At 36.9% G+C, this 17031-nt stretch overlaps 1 protein-coding gene across 6 annotated transcripts in view; it reads right to left on the reverse strand.

The window, feature by feature from the left end:
• The window catches only part of TPK1 (thiamin pyrophosphokinase 1), a 332319-nt gene that overhangs the window by 240672 nt on the left and 74616 nt on the right, over positions 1-17031 (reverse strand). For 4 of the 6 annotated variants that reach the window (XM_073810031.1, XM_073810036.1, XM_073810033.1 and 1 more), the window contains exon 4: positions 6745-6768. The exons of the other annotated variants lie outside the window; for them this stretch is intronic. In XM_073810031.1, the coding sequence (XP_073666132.1) occupies positions 6745-6768 (24 nt within the window). The remainder of the gene's footprint in view (positions 1-6744; positions 6769-17031) is intronic. 6 annotated transcript variants of the gene reach the window in all.

Consider the following 17031-nt stretch of genomic DNA (forward strand, 5'->3'; position numbering starts at 1 on the left):
GTGGTGCAATTTTTTTTTAAGTCAGCACATCTCAGATTTAGTGTTTCTGATCATGAAAGTAGGTAACTGTGTACACATAAAGTTGCTCTGAAAATTCCAAAAATCCCATTTAACAACCTACATATCCACTGATGGGTGACTGGAAAAGGACAATGTGGTGTATATACACAATGGGATATGGCTCAGCCATAAAAAATAGAACGAAATCTTGCCATTTGTGACAACAAGGATGGACCTCAAGGGCATAATACTAAGTGAAATAAGTTAGAGAAAGACAAATACACTATGATCTCACTTATTATGTGGAATCTAAAACACAAACAAAAAGCTAAGCTCATGAATATAAAGGACTGGTTGGACAGGAAATGGGAGAGAGGAGTCAAAAGGTACAAATTTCAACTAATAAAATAAGTCATGGGATGCAATGTACAGCATGGTGACTAGAGTTAATAATACTGCATTACATCAAGTATCTTTTCTGACCACAATGCTGAGACTAGACATCAATTACAGGAAAAAATCTGTAAAAAATACAAACACAAGAAGACTAAACAATACACTACTTAATAACCAAGAGATCACTGAAGAAATCAAAGAGGAAATCAAAAAATACCTAGAAACAAATGACAATGAAAACACGACAATCCAAAACCTATGAGATACAGCAAAAGCAGTTCTAAGAGGGAAGTTTATAGCAATACAATCCTACCTTAAGAAACAAGAAACATCTCAAATAACAACTTAACCTTACACCTAAAGCAATCAGACAAAGAACAAAAAATCCCCAAAGTTAGCAGAAGAAAAGAAATAATAAAGATCAGATCAGAAATAAATGAAAAAGAAATGAAGGAAACAATAGCAAAGATCAATAAAATGAAAAGCTCGTTCTTTGAGAAAATAAACAAAATTGATAAACCAATAGCCAGACTCATCAAGAAAAAAACGGAGAAGACTCAAATCAATAGAATTAGAAATGAAAAAGGAGAAGTAACAACTGACACTGCAGAAATACAAAGGATCATGAGAGATTACTACAAGCAACTGTATGCCAATAAAATCGACAACCTGGAAGAAACAGACAAATTCTTAGAAAAGCACAACTGAACCAGGAAAAACTAGAAGATATGAACAGACCAATCACAAGCACTGAAACTGAAACTGTGAAAAAAATCTTCCAACAAACAAAAGCCCAGGACCAGATGTCTTCACAGGCAAATTGTATCGAACATTTAGAGAAGAGCTAACACCTATCCTTCTCAAACTCTTCCAAAATATAGCAGAGGGACGAACACTCCCAAACTCATTCTACGAGGCCACCATCACCCTGATACCAAAACCAGACAAAGATGTCACAAAGAAAGAAAACTACAGGCCAATATCACTGATGAACATAGATGCAAAAATCCTCAACAAAATACTAGCAAACAGAATACAACAGCACATTAAAAGGAACATACACCATGATCAAGTGGGGTTTATCACAGGAATGCAAGGATTCTTCAATATACACAAATCAATCAATGTGATACAGCATATTAACAAACTGAAGAATAAAAGCCACATGATCCTCTCAATAGATGCAGAAAAAACTTTTGACAAAATTCAACATCCATTTATGATAAAAACCCTCCAGAAAGTAGGCATAGAGGGAACTTTTCTCAACATAATAAAGGCCATATTTGACAAACCCGCAGCCAACGTCATCCTCAATAGTGAAAAACTGAAACCATTTCCACTAAGATCAGGAACAAGACAAGGTTGCCCACTCTCACCACTATTATTCAACATAGTTTTGGAAGTCTTAGCCACAGCAATCAGAGAAGAAAGAGAAATAAAAGGAATACAAATTGGAAAAGAAGAAGTAAACCTGTCACTGTTTGCAGATGACATGATACTATTCATAGAGAATCCTAAAGATGCTTACCAGAAAACTACTAGAGCTAATCAATGAATTTGCTAAAGTTGCAGGATACAAAATTAATGCACAGAAATCTCTTGCATTCCTATACACTAAGGATGAAAAAGCTGAAAGAGAAATTAAGGAAACACTCCCATTCACCACTGCAACAAAAAGAATAAAATACTGAGGAATAAACCTACCTAAGGAGACAAAAGACCTGTATACAGAAAACTATAAGACACTGATGAAAGAAATTAAAGATGATACAAACAGATGGAGAGATAGACCATGTTCCTGGATTGGAAGAATCAACATTATGAAAATGCCTATACTACCCAAAGCAATCTACAAATTCAGTGCAATCCCTATCAAACTACCACTGGCATTTTTCACAGAACTAGAACAAAAAATTTCACAATTTGTATGGCAACACAAAAGACCCTGAATAGCCAAAGCAATCTTGAGAAAGAAAAACGGAGCTGGAGGAAATCAGGCTCCCAGACTTCAAACTACACTACAAAGCTACAGTAATCAAGACAGTATGGTACTGGCACAAAAACAGAAATATAGATCAATGGAACAGGATAGAAATCCCAGAGATAAACCCACGCACATATGGTCACCTTATCTTTGATAAAGGAGGCAAGAATATACAATGGAGAAAAGACAGCCTCTTCAATAAGTGGTGCTGGGAAAACTGGACAGCTACATGTAAAAGAATGAAATGAGAACACTCCCTAACACCATACACAAAATAAACTCAACATGGATTAAAGACCTAAAAGTAAGGCCAGACACTATCAAACTCTTAGTGGAAAACACAGGCAGAGCACTCCATGACATAAATCACAGCAAGATCCTTTTTGACCCACCTCCTAGAAAAATGGAAATAAAACCAAAAATAAACAAATGGGACCTAATGAAACTTAAAAGCTTTTGCACAGCAAAGGAAGCCATAAACAAGACAAAAAGACAACCCTCAGAATGGGAGAAAATATTTGCAAATGAATAAGCTGACGAAGGATTAATCTCCAAAATTTATAAGCAGCTCATGCAGCTCAATATCAAAAAACAAACAACCCAATCCAAAAATGGGCAGAAGACCTAAATAGACATTTCTCCAAAGAAGATATACATATTGCCAAAAACACATGAAAGAATGCTCAACATCATTAATCATTAGAGAAATGCAAATCAAAACTACAATGTGATATCATCTCACACCTGTCAGAATGGCCATCATCAAAAAATCTACAAACAGTAAATGCTGGAGAGGGTGTGGAGAAAAGGGAACCCTCTTGCACTGTTAGTGGGAATGTAAATTGATACAGCCACTATGGAGAACAGTATGGAGGTTCCTTATAAAACTAAAAATAGAACTACCATATGACCCAGCAATCCCACTACTGGGCATATACCCTGAGAAAACCATAATTCAAAAAGAGTCATGTAGCACAATGTTCATTGCAGCTCTATTTACAATAGCCAGGACATGGAAGCAACCTAAGTGTCCATCGACAGATGAATGGATAAAGAAGATGTGGCACATATATACAATGAAATATTACTCAGCCATAAAAAGAAATGAAATTGAGTTATTTGTGGTAAGGTGGATGGACCTAGAGTCTGCAATACAGAGTGAAGTAAGTCAGAAAGTGAAAAACAAATACCGTATGCTAACACATATATATGGAATCTAAAAAAAAGAAAAAAATGGCCAGAAGAACCTAGGGGCAAGATGGGAATAAAGATGCAGACCTACTAGAGAATGGACTTGAGGACACAGGGAGGGGGAAGGGTAAGCTGGGACGAGGTGAGAGAGTGGCACTGACATATATACACTACCAAATATAAAATAGACAGCTAGTGGGAAGCAGCCACATTGCACAGGGAGGTCAGCTTGGTGCTTTGTGTCCTCCTAGAGGGGTGGGATAGGGAGGGTGGGAGGGAGATGCAAGAGGGAGGAGTTATTAGGATATATGTATATGTATAGCTGATTCACTTTGTTATAAAGCAGAAACTAACACACCATTATAAAGCAATTATACTCCAATAAAGATGTTAAAAAATTAATAATACTGCATTACATATTTTAAGTAGCTAAGACAGTGGACCTTGAACGTTCTCATCCCAAGAAAAAAAAATCTGTAACAATGTATGGCAACAAATGTTAACTGGACTTTCCTGGTGATCGTTTTGCAATATATACAAATATTGAATCATTATGTTACACACCTGAAAAAAAATATGTTATATGTTAATTATACTTCAATTTAAAAAATCCTATTTAAGCTTTTGTGAGTAAATAACTGTCAAAGAATACTTTTTTTGTAACTTTAAAGAAAAATTGCATATCCTCATCACTCACTATCCTCCAGCCACAAACAGGCTTCCTTGTATTTCTCACACACACCAATCTTACTCCCTCCTCAGGGCCTTTACACCTGCTGTTCCCTCAGCCAGAAATACTTTTCCACCAGAGTTTTACATGATTAGATTGCAACTCCAATGTGATTTCTTCAAAGAGGTACTTTCTGACCACCTCACCTTTTTATTTGCTTTGATTTGACCACTACCAGATATTTTCCTTCAGTTCTTTTGTTTACTTCTGCATAATTTGTCTTTGTCACACCACCCCCAACAAACTGTAGGCTACATGACAGCAGAAATCATGTCTCATCTGCCAGTGTATCCCCAGAATAGAAAAGGATAATTGGTTGGTACACGGCAGACATTGAGCTAAATATTTTTTAAATGAATATTTAAACTTCAAACTTTTTGAAGTGTATTGCCTAAGTTTTTCAAGGCACATGTGTTATGGGATGGTCTGCACACTAAATGATTAGGGCTGCTTATCTATTCGTGGAGCTATTATTAAAAATATCTTTGAGATTCAAAATTTATCAGAATGCCCCATTTTTGTCCTTAAAGAGATTAGGATCTATCACCTTTCAATATCTGTAGACTACATTTAGAACCAGAAGCTATTATTAAACCTTCTTTTCAAAAAAAAATTTTTTTTATGGATTAGTTTAGCACAGTAACAGAAAAAAGAAAATCAGTGCGAAGGGAAAAATACAGACAAGCAGAAGCTGGACAGCAACTCTTTTAAAGCAGTGCTTCTTTTAGAGACCAAAAAAAAAAAAGTACTACTTCCCACTTATACTGTGGAACAGAGCAACAGAGGACTGGTTAAACTAATTATGATACATCAATAAAACAATTTTCAAAGAGTATGTTGTGAAATGAAACAATAATTGCAAAATATTTTTAAAGGGAACCCAACTATATCTGCATCATAAACACTATTTTAGTAAATATAATCTCACACACACACACACACACACACGATTAACAAGAAATACTCCAAGGAGTTATCAGGGGATATTTTTGGATGATATAATTACAGACATTATTATTACATTATCCTTTCCTCTAGGTGCCCTTTTTTCTTTTTTTCTATTTTGTCCAAATCCTTAAATTGCATCTGCAATCTTGATAGAAATATTAGGGCTGATAAGGTGAGCTGCCTTTTGTTTTTCATTTGCGGTTTTTGGTGGGGGTTTTTTGGTTTTGTTCTTAAAGAAAAACAAATGGGAGTAATGAATCCAGTTAAAGAAATAACCTAATTATAATCCTTAAACAGAACAAGGAGGATAAGCCATGGTAAACATCATTACTTGGATCACAGATACACTACATTCATGAGACTCCGAAGATGCTAGACGAGTAAAAACTCTACACTGTTCTTAAGAATAACAGTTCTAACAACGGCTTCCATTTACCAAGTATTTACAACCTTCCAGGTTTAGACATTATCTCATTTTATCCTCACAGTAATCCAATAAGGTAGTTTTTATTTCTATTTATAAAATAAGAAAATATAGGGACTCAGTTGTAGACAACTGGGAGAAACACACACACACACACACACACATTCATTCACTCATTAGATTATCAGTGAGGATGTTATGCTATTCTCTAAATGCCTGAAAGATCTCATAAAAACTGTCACTATCATTCAACTTCTTTTTTAACTTTTTTTGCTGCTTCTTAATTATATTTTTTTCAGTCATAAACTCAAATTTATACCAAGCTACACACCAGTGCTGTGTCTAGAAATCCCACTTAGAGTAAGGCAATGGTAACTAAATATTCTTTATTGTAACACTTAAAAGGAATGTAATAAAATTTCGTGGTTTCAGAATAAAATTTTTGTTCAAATGATTAAAAATCATACATTAAGAACATTCACTGTTAACATGCAGATCCACGGACCAGTTGTCCAAACTACCCATAGACTGTACCCTTAGTCTTGAAGCAACCAAGCCTGTTTCATTCTGTCCTATCTTGGCCAAAAGACAAGCCCCACTGGCATGCCATTCCAACTGCCAAATGTTTTATTCAAGCTGTCAAAGGACAAATGGTCAGAACCATAATTGTATCTACAAAAAAGTTACTCAAAAGCTTTAACTGAAGAACACTGGTTCAAACCTCACATAACTGAAAATCCAAATTATGTTATGCTAAATTTATAGAACATTTCATCTTGAACCTTTTTTTCTTATTTCCTCTATCTTCTTACACAGGCGATATAAGAAAACTGCTTAGCAAATACCAAAATGGTAAGCATAATGGACTTTTGTTTATTTATTTTGGATTGATTCCATTTCCAATGGATATATATTAAAAATTACCTTCCTGTCCACATAGTGGTGTTGCCTACAGTGATATCAGTTCATGAATTAAACAAAATAAGGCAGCCATGGATTTATTGCATCCAAACTAGCTAAAATACATCATATTAAAATGTCTTTATAATCCAAAAGTAGTTATCGACTTACCCACCATGAGCAGAAAAAATAAGCCTAAGGAATAGCAAAGGAGGGATTAGCAAAAATCCCCATTATTTATTTATCTACATTGTAACAGATCAACCTATGTATTTGCATTCTAATCCTCAAAACATGCATTTGAGATGAAGTTGGACAGAGCTGCAACCAACAAACACCCCAGCAGGAGCAAGCCTTCCCACTGCCAGGGTCTGAATTAGGCTAGACGTATTTCTATTTTAAGTCGAGCACTTCATTAAAAAACATTAAACACAAACTCTTCATATCATCCGTCAGTGTCTCCCACTTCTGTCGAACTGTTCGTTATAGTGAAACGGAAGGATAAAATTAACCACCCCTTCCCAATCCTATTCATCAAGCTTGAATAATAAAATGTCATTACTGAATCACCATTATTTTGAACCAAATGCGATACAGCCGTAAAACACAACATGTTAAGAGTAAAAATGCACATTTTTCCCCCTAAACTTAAGGATGACCATTAAACTCCACTTTCCTCTGAGAATTGTGATTTAAATGGTAACCAAAAATGCATGAAAATCAATTGTCTGTCCTGTCTGTCTCTTCCTTCTCTTCATGCTTGCTGTATTTATGGTGGTCCTAACTCTGCAACCAGTAAAGAGAGGTAGTGAATATTGTGTGAAGGCAGCAAAGGCAACATTAACTTAAGAAAGGCAGGCCTTATCAGAGAGTAACAAAGTTACTAGCAAGATGTGGGTTCCTGAGAAAATAACACATAAATCCATTGCAAGGCTTCAGACAAGAATCTGCCTGTGCTGAGTACTGAATTTAACTAATTTGTATTTTTAAATAGATGAGTGAGCAAATCAACATGTGGAAATTCATTTTAAATGTCATACAAGATGTCTAAAATCTTTATGCTTAATCTAAGTGTCTATTTAGAAGGAGTGATTTTAGAGGCAAGGATGATCAAGCTGACTTTTCAAAGGAAGCATACAATCAAAACAAATTTAGTCTAAAAAATAGCAAACAGAAAAATTAAACTTAAATTATTGCTTCTGCATACATTATATTATCCATGTATTCTAAAATCATATATCATGAATCACTCATCTCCTTAGAAAATTATTTCTCTGGGTAAATATTTTCTTTCTAATATTTCCTCCAAAAATAAAGTTATATTTAAAATGATGCCTATGATGTGGTTGACAATTATATAAAATATCAATAAAATATCAAAAATATTTGAAAATTTTGCCTAAATTAGAAGTCTTTTGTGTGCTTCATTATTTCCTAGGGGAACACATAGTGTCACTTTTCAAATTAGGATGTGTTCATCCCCACACAAAAATCAATCACCTTTCTATATACTGACAATGAAATGTCAGTATTAAACCAAAATTTAAAACACAGCATAACTTACAATCACTTCAAGGACATCAAAACACTTACATATAAACTGAAAAATACATGTAAAGGATCCTGTATAGTAAAAATGCTGATGAAAGAAATCGTAGAAGAAGAAATAAAAGGCAATTTCTTAGTACTGGCTAGTTTTTAGTGTTAGACAAATTCTGCATAAAGAGTATATAAATATTACTATTAAAACTCATATCTAGGGCTTCCCTGGTGGCGCAGTGGTTGAGAGTCCGCCTGCCGATGCAGGGGACACGGGTTCGTGCCCCGGTCCAGGAAGATTCCACATGCTGCGAAGCGGCTGGGCCCGTGAGCCATGGCCGCTGAGCCTGCGTGTCCGGAGCCTGTGCTCCGCAACGGGAGAGGCCACAACAGTCAGAGGCCCGCGTACCGCAAAAACAAAACAAAACAAAACAAAACTCACATCTAACAGGACTATTTACTCTCCTGGGCAGTCATCAGTAGTGGCTTGAAGCCTGGTGTCCCAAATGTCCTGGCTGTGAACTGCAGTGTTCAGCATTTCTCATTTCTGGGATTGCTACAACTTCAATTTTCCTTATTCCAAAATGATACTTCTGCTCAGTCAAATAAGTTTGGTCAAAATCAAATGTAAACCATGTGACCAACCAGTAAGCAATCCTTGAAGTCTCAACTATTGTCTTGAAAGCAAATTTCAGATATCTAACAATTTTATGTTTTTCTACCCTTCTTATTAGCCATACATCAAAAACTAGATCTAAAAACTGGTGGATCTAAACACTCTATTACTGATAAAAGGATATTTCTTCCCCAACAACAAAGGTAACATTCTTAAAAACCTAAGTAGTAAAAGGATCTTAAGTTACAGAACTCAAAAGCTAATAAAAAAAACAGGATTGGTTACAAAGTCAGAAACAAAAATCACAACAGCCTTTATGGGTGACATGATTTCTATGTTTTACCATAAAGCCAGGACACTAAACACAGATAACGAAATTACATTTCACAAATCTTTAATGGGTCGGGCCAATCCCAACTTGAACTACCTTAAGCAAAACAGGCAGATTTAGTTGCAAAAACCATTACTAGTTTCGTGGCTTCTGCTGCACGTCCTGTCTCCTGAAATCCCAAGTCAGAACATATAGCTGGAAGGAAAACTGAAATCTCTGCCATCTTTCCTAACTGGGGACAATGGCAGTGAGGCAGTTGGCCTGACTAGCACCAGTTTGAAAATACACTACAAAACTACTGACTGTGAGGCCAACTGGCCCAAGGCAGGGGAACGCAATCAGATTCACAGGTTGCATCAGACCGAAATTCTCCAGACCACCCAGTTCCAGAAACTGCCCTGGAGACATTCCAGACCACCCAGTTCCAGGAACTGACCTGGGGACTTTGAACCCGGCCCAGCCTTCCCGCCTTTCGAGGGGCAGGACTAATGGTTCCCCAGGATACCCGAAAAGACCACCAAATAAGGAATACCCTGCGCCCTCCCAGATTCACCACACCCCTTTCCCCTCTTCCCCTATAAAATCTTGCCCAACCTTCGCCCGGGTGCGACTTCTCTGGCCCCCTTTCTCTCGGACCAGTGAACCTCGCCCCGGAGCGCTCCCTAATAAAGCTCACTTGAAGCTTTCCCGTTTTCGTGGTGCCGTTTGTTAAGATCCGACCTTACACTGACCCACCAAGTCATGGGTCCATCCTTGATCCAACCACAGTGGCCAATGGACTGTTCATCTGGATGCAGCTTGCTGCAGCCAATGGCTGGGATACTGAAATGGAGCTGGACACTGTGGGGCTCCTGGGCACAAAAGCCTTTCTGTGTCCCTATTTCCTGATTACAGAAAATAGGCTTCATTCAGCCCCCATGACCTTCCCTGTGTTCCAATGGGCAGGTTCAAGCAGTTGCTGATTAGGGAAGGGAGGGGATGTGGAGACAAGGGAGGAACAGTCAAGAAACAATAGTGCGGCCTTGGGGCAGGGTCCTGGTTCCCCCTCCAGGGCTAAACAGAACAATATCTTTGAGCTGTTTTGCAGATACTGAAACCCCCTCCAGATGGGAGGAGTTAACTGTGTGATGCCCACAAGTAGACTAGTTGGAACCAGAAGGTTGATGATGCTGACTCCCAATTACCTCACCACCAACGGATCAGAAGAATGTCCACGAGCTGAGCACGCCGTCTTTGAACCATCACTACAAAACTCCTCACAAACCCCTCCAGATCAGGACACACAGTTTTGAGGGCATTAGCCTGCTGTGGCCCCCTTTGCCTGGCAAAGCAATAAAGCTCTTCTACTGCACCCAAAACTCTGTCTCCGAGATTAAAATCGGTATTGGGGTACGGAAACCAGATTTGGCTTCAGTATGAAGACTGGCAGCTTCCCCTAGAACTAAATGGTTAGAGTGAGGGGATTCCTCAAAAGACGTGAGGTCTCACTGCCAAAAAACAAAAAAAAGAGAGAGAGAGAGAACTGTAGCAAAAAAGGAGTGCTGAGCCAACAAAAGAACAGCTCTCCACATCACTCAGTAAAAACAAGCTCACTTTTCAATATTTTAACATTCTGATATTAGGGTATGTTTAAAAATCAGTGAAATCAATACTTGGCCCAGTAACAATCGTGACACTATCTACGGGTGCACAAACTTGGTTTGTTACCCCTGGTGACATATCCGGACCACAGGAGAGTCCTTTGACTCTCAATCAATAAGCCATTTGAAAACCATGTGAGGAAGAAAAAGGAATCCAGATAGTTCACAGAATACTTTTTGTTGACACATTCTGGTATGATCAAGAAAACACTAGCATTAAAACTTGCATTTCTGATGACAGCAGCTTAAAAGAAACCTGGGAGACATTAGTGTGTCACTCTTTTAAAAAATGCTTCATCAGCAGTGTTCCTAATGGCACAGAAGACAGTGTTTGTCAAAAAAACGTGAACATCAACAACTCTCTGCGAAGTGATTCAGAAGAAAAAGAAAATAAATGTTAAGCTCTACAAAATAACTGTAACCATTTTTTCACTTATAGCTCCCTTTACAGATGTGGTTTCAGTTACACCCACAAATTTCCTGATGCTCCTCCTTTGATGCTTCAAGAGACAAAATCTAATTGCCCTCCCCTCGAAAGTGGGCTTGATCTAGTGACTCACTTCTAAGGACCATTATATAAGTAATAGTACGTGACTTCTGAAACTACGTCATAAAATCATGACAGAATCCCCTCACCTGCTCTCATGGATCACCCACTCTGGGGACAGGTAACTGCCACGCTGTTAAGACACTCAAGCATCTCCACGAAGCATGAAGGATTCTGCTACAGCAATGTGAGCGGGTCATCTTGAAAGTGGGTTCTCCAGCCCCAGAAAAGCCTTCAGATGACTGGACAGTATCTGCAGGGTAATCGTAAGAAATCCTAAGCCAGAACCACCTAGGCTAAATTATTCTTGAATTCCTGACCCAGAGAAACCATGAGGTAGAAATGTTTGTGCAATAAACAGTATAATAAGCATGTCTTTCTTTCTTAGTGATACATAAAATAATAATGCATCTTACAATCGATGGAGTCTTAGAGTCAATAAAAGGTGGCAATTAATTTTCATTTATAATCTATTGCTTAGTTGATTCTTTTGCTCCATTGCACTTAACATAGAAACCCATACTCCTTCTCACATCTGTACTTCCTTTCTCGCTACCGTACTGTTTAGAACACATCCTCTGCTTCCTCCTGGAAGCCTTCTGTGACCCCCTCAGCCAAATAACATACCTTAGCTCATATAGTGTTCCATTATCTCCAGAACCTAATTTATATCACACACAGGTATTATCATTACCTATTTCTTCACTGAATTAATAATTGAATAATTTCTATACTAACCATCTTTGAATGCATTATTTTTTTCTAAATAAATTGGAGATACAGAGTTGCAATATAAAAGGATTTTACTCATCATAAGGGGAAAAATACTTGAGAAAAGCTTTTTATAGTTGTCAAATAGGTATTTTTCAATCCATCACTGCGGTTCTGCCCACAACTTCTAGCCCAAGGAGATGTCTATGTTCAATTCCTTTCCACACATATCAGCTCTCCTTTTCATATTGTTCTCAACTTTTAAAATTTTTATTTTTGAATACATGTATACAATTAATATAAATGTTTCAAAACTTACACATAGAAATCTGTTCATATCATAAATGCTTTTATTTATGCTACTTTTATACTTTCATTTTTTGCTTGCTGTCTCCTTCTCTTTTCTCTATGCTCATAAATATCACTGGATACCCTTCCCCTAACCACTCTCCAAGAAACATACTAGGACCATGCTTCTCCATGTTTATATACAGACATCAAGTTTCACATACACACTCAAATATGCATATATGGACTTTTTTTTTACTTTGATTTATAAAAATAGGATAATATAATTGGAACTTTTCTGCATCTTGTTTTTCTTCTCCCTCAGTAATACCTCATTGAATTTCCAAGGCAATGAGCAAAGCTCTAGGTCTTTTTTTCAAATGGCATAATATTCTATGGCACAGGTACACCATAATATATACTATTCAACTATGGATAGGCACTTACTTTGTTTTCCAGTTTTCCGCCTCTATTAGGAATGCTGCAATAAATGGCCATAAATACGTGTCACCGTGTATATATACATATACATATTTTTCACATATGTAGTTCATATTTCTATGGGATAGTCACAGTAGTTGGAATTGCAGAATTGAAGAGACACGTATTTTTCTATGCCAATAGAAGTTGCCAGGTTACTTTCCAAGAAAAAGATAAAATAGTTCCATCTCTGCTAACAATATCCCGTTTCCTATGTCTCCAACAGCAGTAGCTGTTACTCTAATAGGTATAAAATGGTATCTCATGATGTTAACATTCTTTTCCCAACTACCATCAATTTGGGCATCTTTTCATATGTTGGAGGTTTATTTGAATTAGTTCTTCTCTAAAGTGCCTATTTTCATTCTCAGTAAATTTTTTTTTGGTTAATTTGGCTCTTTTTATCTATATATAAGACTTCTTATAGATAAAACCTTTTATCTATCATGTGTTTATACTTATTATTCCTAATCTGTTGTTTTTTCCCAAATCCATTGTTGTTTTTCTTTTAACACTGTTTAATATTTTCTGCTACAGAAAATTTACTGATTTTTTATATAATCAAACATGCCTACTTTTTAAACCTCTGGGTTTCCAATCCTAGTTGAAATGGACTTTCCTTAATTCTACATTAACATATATTGTAATTGATTGTCTTTAAAGATTTTTATTGTTTTTTATTTTTTACATTTAAGTCGTTTATACATTTGGAAACATTTCCACACACAATTTAAGAGTCCAATATTATTACACAGTCATTTATGAATAAGAAAAACATTTTACACATCTTTCATCAGCAGAGTTGGAAAGTTGGTTAAATTTAAGTTGATTCAAGTTTCCTTATTAAATCATTTTTGGAATAAGGTAAAAAAATACAAATATATATTATGTACAAATGCATCGTATTTATAAATTCCTAACTAATTCACTTTAGCAAACATATTGGCTCAACTTAAAAATCTGGCTAAATCAAGGGAGCATGTTTTCATGAATTAGAAGTCACAAGGCCCAAGCAAGATTAATTTCACTGAAATAAAATAATCAAAAATAAATTAACTTCAATTCAATATGCATACATGGAACACCTATAATGCAAAAGGAATTTTTATGTTAAATTCAAAGAGTTTTAGCAGATAATGCCCACCTGTGGTACACAGCATTCCTCATGTTACTGTTACCATTATATAAAGGAGAGACGATGCAATTCTTTGACTCAGAACAGATATTAGAAACAGAGTTTTCGGAGGTCATTATAACCTGAGAATGTTCTAACACTGAGATGTAGCAGATAAGCCCAAGGTATTAAGTTGCTTCTAATATTCTCTATATTACTATATTTTCAGCATATTATATATATAATTTTTTCATTCTATTTCTACCTTTGTTCATAAGGTGGAATTCTTAACCCTCGTGCATTACCTATTCCAACATTGTAAAACATTCTAAACAGCCGCCTGTTTTTCGGCTTCTAGGATTCTCTGCTCTTCCAGAAGGTTCCCCAAACTGTGGTGCCAGCCAAAGCCTGGTATAAAATGTTCTCTAACAATACAGGAGGCAAGAGAAGGGCACTAACCGGGCCAGCATTCATCAGGACTCCTCAGTTTGACAGACAACAGCTGCTCCCTTCCACATCAGCTCATAAAATAAAGAATTCTATGTCCTAGCTGTTTTCTTTTTTCTTTTTTGAAACATCACTTTTGATCTCCTCGCAATTTATTATCAGAGATGGCGTTGTTGCCTGCAGCAGTTTTCAGTGAACTCCTGGTGTGTGTGTGCATCCACAGCGATCTCCAGCTCAATCCCAAAGTCCCTTTCTGAATTCCGATGGCATGCACAGCCACCACCGCATGATACACCACGTGCACAAAGGTGGTTACTTCTTGTGTGGGGTCTCATCTCAATACAGGATAAAAACGTCTCAAGGGCAGGGCCTTCCCTGTATGCCTCTCAGATCCCCTTCGGGCACTGTACACAATACTGGTAAATCTCAGATGCTAAGTAAATCCTCACTGATTGACGACACATACTACACCAGATTGTAAAGCCCTTCCAGGAAAGGGTCTTGTCTGTCGTCTCTGTAATCCCAGCCATCTGCCAGACCCCCATCTCACTTATTAGTTTGATAAGAATGTTGAACCATCACTAATTCCCAACATGGGACAAGAGGCTTAAGGACTTTATGGTGACAGAATCCTGAGGAGATTTCCCTTTCAGAAAATGTTTTGTTTGCTTGCTTTAAATCAAGAAAATTAATATCCTCAGAAAGCAGTTTCCTTCATTAAGACTTTAATGCTAATAATGAATGCTTGTCACACTCTTCCACCTAAAGCTTACCTAGTAAAAATATTTCAGACAAGAGTGTTCTAATTAAAACAAATTAAAGTCACTCCTTGGGAATTAAAATAAGTACTCAGAACAATGAAGTACAGCAAAAAATGGTAACTGACATTTGTGTCTCGCTTCTTAAGTATATCGCTTCATAAAGAAATCAGCTTTATTTTTTTTCTGTTCAAAATATTTTGTTTTGTGTAGCATTAACAAAGTTTCTGAACTTTCTGAGGTACAGGTACAAAGAAAATCGTAGCTACAAGTGTTAAAGAAAACCAAGATCAAAAAGTTGGATGGTAAAAACAATCTTTCACTCAAACATCCAGCCCATTATGCAGAAAAGAGGAGAGACATGGTCACAAAAGGAAACCAAATATAATACTAAAAGGCTATGTTCTCGCTGATAAAAGAGAGATGCGATATGAGAAGAGCAGACTGGGAGATCACGCAGAGCTAAAATTTACATCTACCAAGGCCATTAGCTCAGGAGCTAATAAATGTGCTAAAAAAACATGATGTTTTAAGACCTAAAGCACTAATTCTCAAACCAGACCAGAGGCATTCTTGTTAAAAACTGTTAGAAAGGCAAATTCTTGAGCCCTGCTCCAGACCTGCTGAATCCAAAATGCTAAGGGTGAGGTCCTCCGGGTCTTCTGGCACAGGCTCAATTTGAGAACCACTGGCCTAAACTACATGAATATATGTAAAATTAAGGACAGAGTATCAGACAAATTTTGGTATTAATGAAAGCTCGTAAGGGAAGTAAACATACTAATCAAGACGAATGTTAAAATTTATTAGGATAATAAAGATTAGAAGACACTAAATGTACCTTAATGTCTATTTTTTTTTTTGCTGTACACGGGCCTCTCACTGTTGCGGCCTCTCCCGTTGCGGAGCACAGGCTCCGGACGCACAGGCTCAGCAGCCATGGCTCACGGGCCCAGCCGCTCTGTGGCATGTGGGATCTTCCCGGACCAGGGCACAAACCCGTGTCCCCTGCGTCGGCAGGCGGACTCTCAACCACCATGCCACCAGGGAAGCCCAATGTCTATTATTTTTGTAACAGCTTACAGAGATATAATTTCCACACCATAAAATTAACACATTTAAAGAATTCAATGGTTTTAGAACATTCAGAGAATTGTTCAGCCATGACCACAATCAATTTTAGAATATTTTCATCACTCTAAAAAGAAACCCCATATCTTTAGTAATTCTCCCCTAACTCCCCATCCCTCATCCACTAATATATTCTGTTTCTGTAGATTTACCTGTTCCAGACATCTGATATGAATGGAACCATATAACTATGTGATCTTCTGTGTCTTGATTCTCTCATTTAGACAAATGTTTTTAAGGTTCATCCATGTTGTAGAATGTTTCCGTTATTCCTTTTTATGACCTGAACAAGTTTCTACTGCATGGACATACCGCACTTTGTTTATCCATTCATCTGTTAATGAACTTCAGGACCATTTCTACCTTTTGGCTATTATGTGTAACGGTGCTATGAACATTCATGTACAAGTTTTGTGTGGACATTACGTTTTCATTTCTCTTGGGAATACACCTATGAGTGGAACTGTTGGGTCAAATGGTAACTCCATATTTAACCATTTAATGAAGCGACCAACTGTCTTCTAAAGTCACCGCACCATCTTACATTCCCACCAACAGCATATGAGAGCTCTGATTTCTCCACATCCTCGTTAACACTTTACTTTTTTGATTCCAGCCATCTTGGTGAGTATAAAGTGGTACCTCACTGTATTTTGATTTGCATTTCCCTAATGGTTAATGATGTAAAGCATCTTTTCATGTACATGTTGGCCATTTGTCTACCTTCATTGGAAAAGTGTCTACTCAGATCCTTTGCACATGTTTTAATTGGGTCATATATCTTCTTATTGAGTTGTAAGAGTTCTTTATATATTCTATATACAAGTCGCTTATCAGATATATGATTGGCAAATAC

The sequence above is a fragment of the Tursiops truncatus genome, chromosome 9 (assembly GCF_011762595.2).
Source record: "Tursiops truncatus isolate mTurTru1 chromosome 9, mTurTru1.mat.Y, whole genome shotgun sequence".
Classification (NCBI taxonomy): domain Eukaryota; kingdom Metazoa; phylum Chordata; class Mammalia; order Artiodactyla; family Delphinidae; genus Tursiops; species Tursiops truncatus.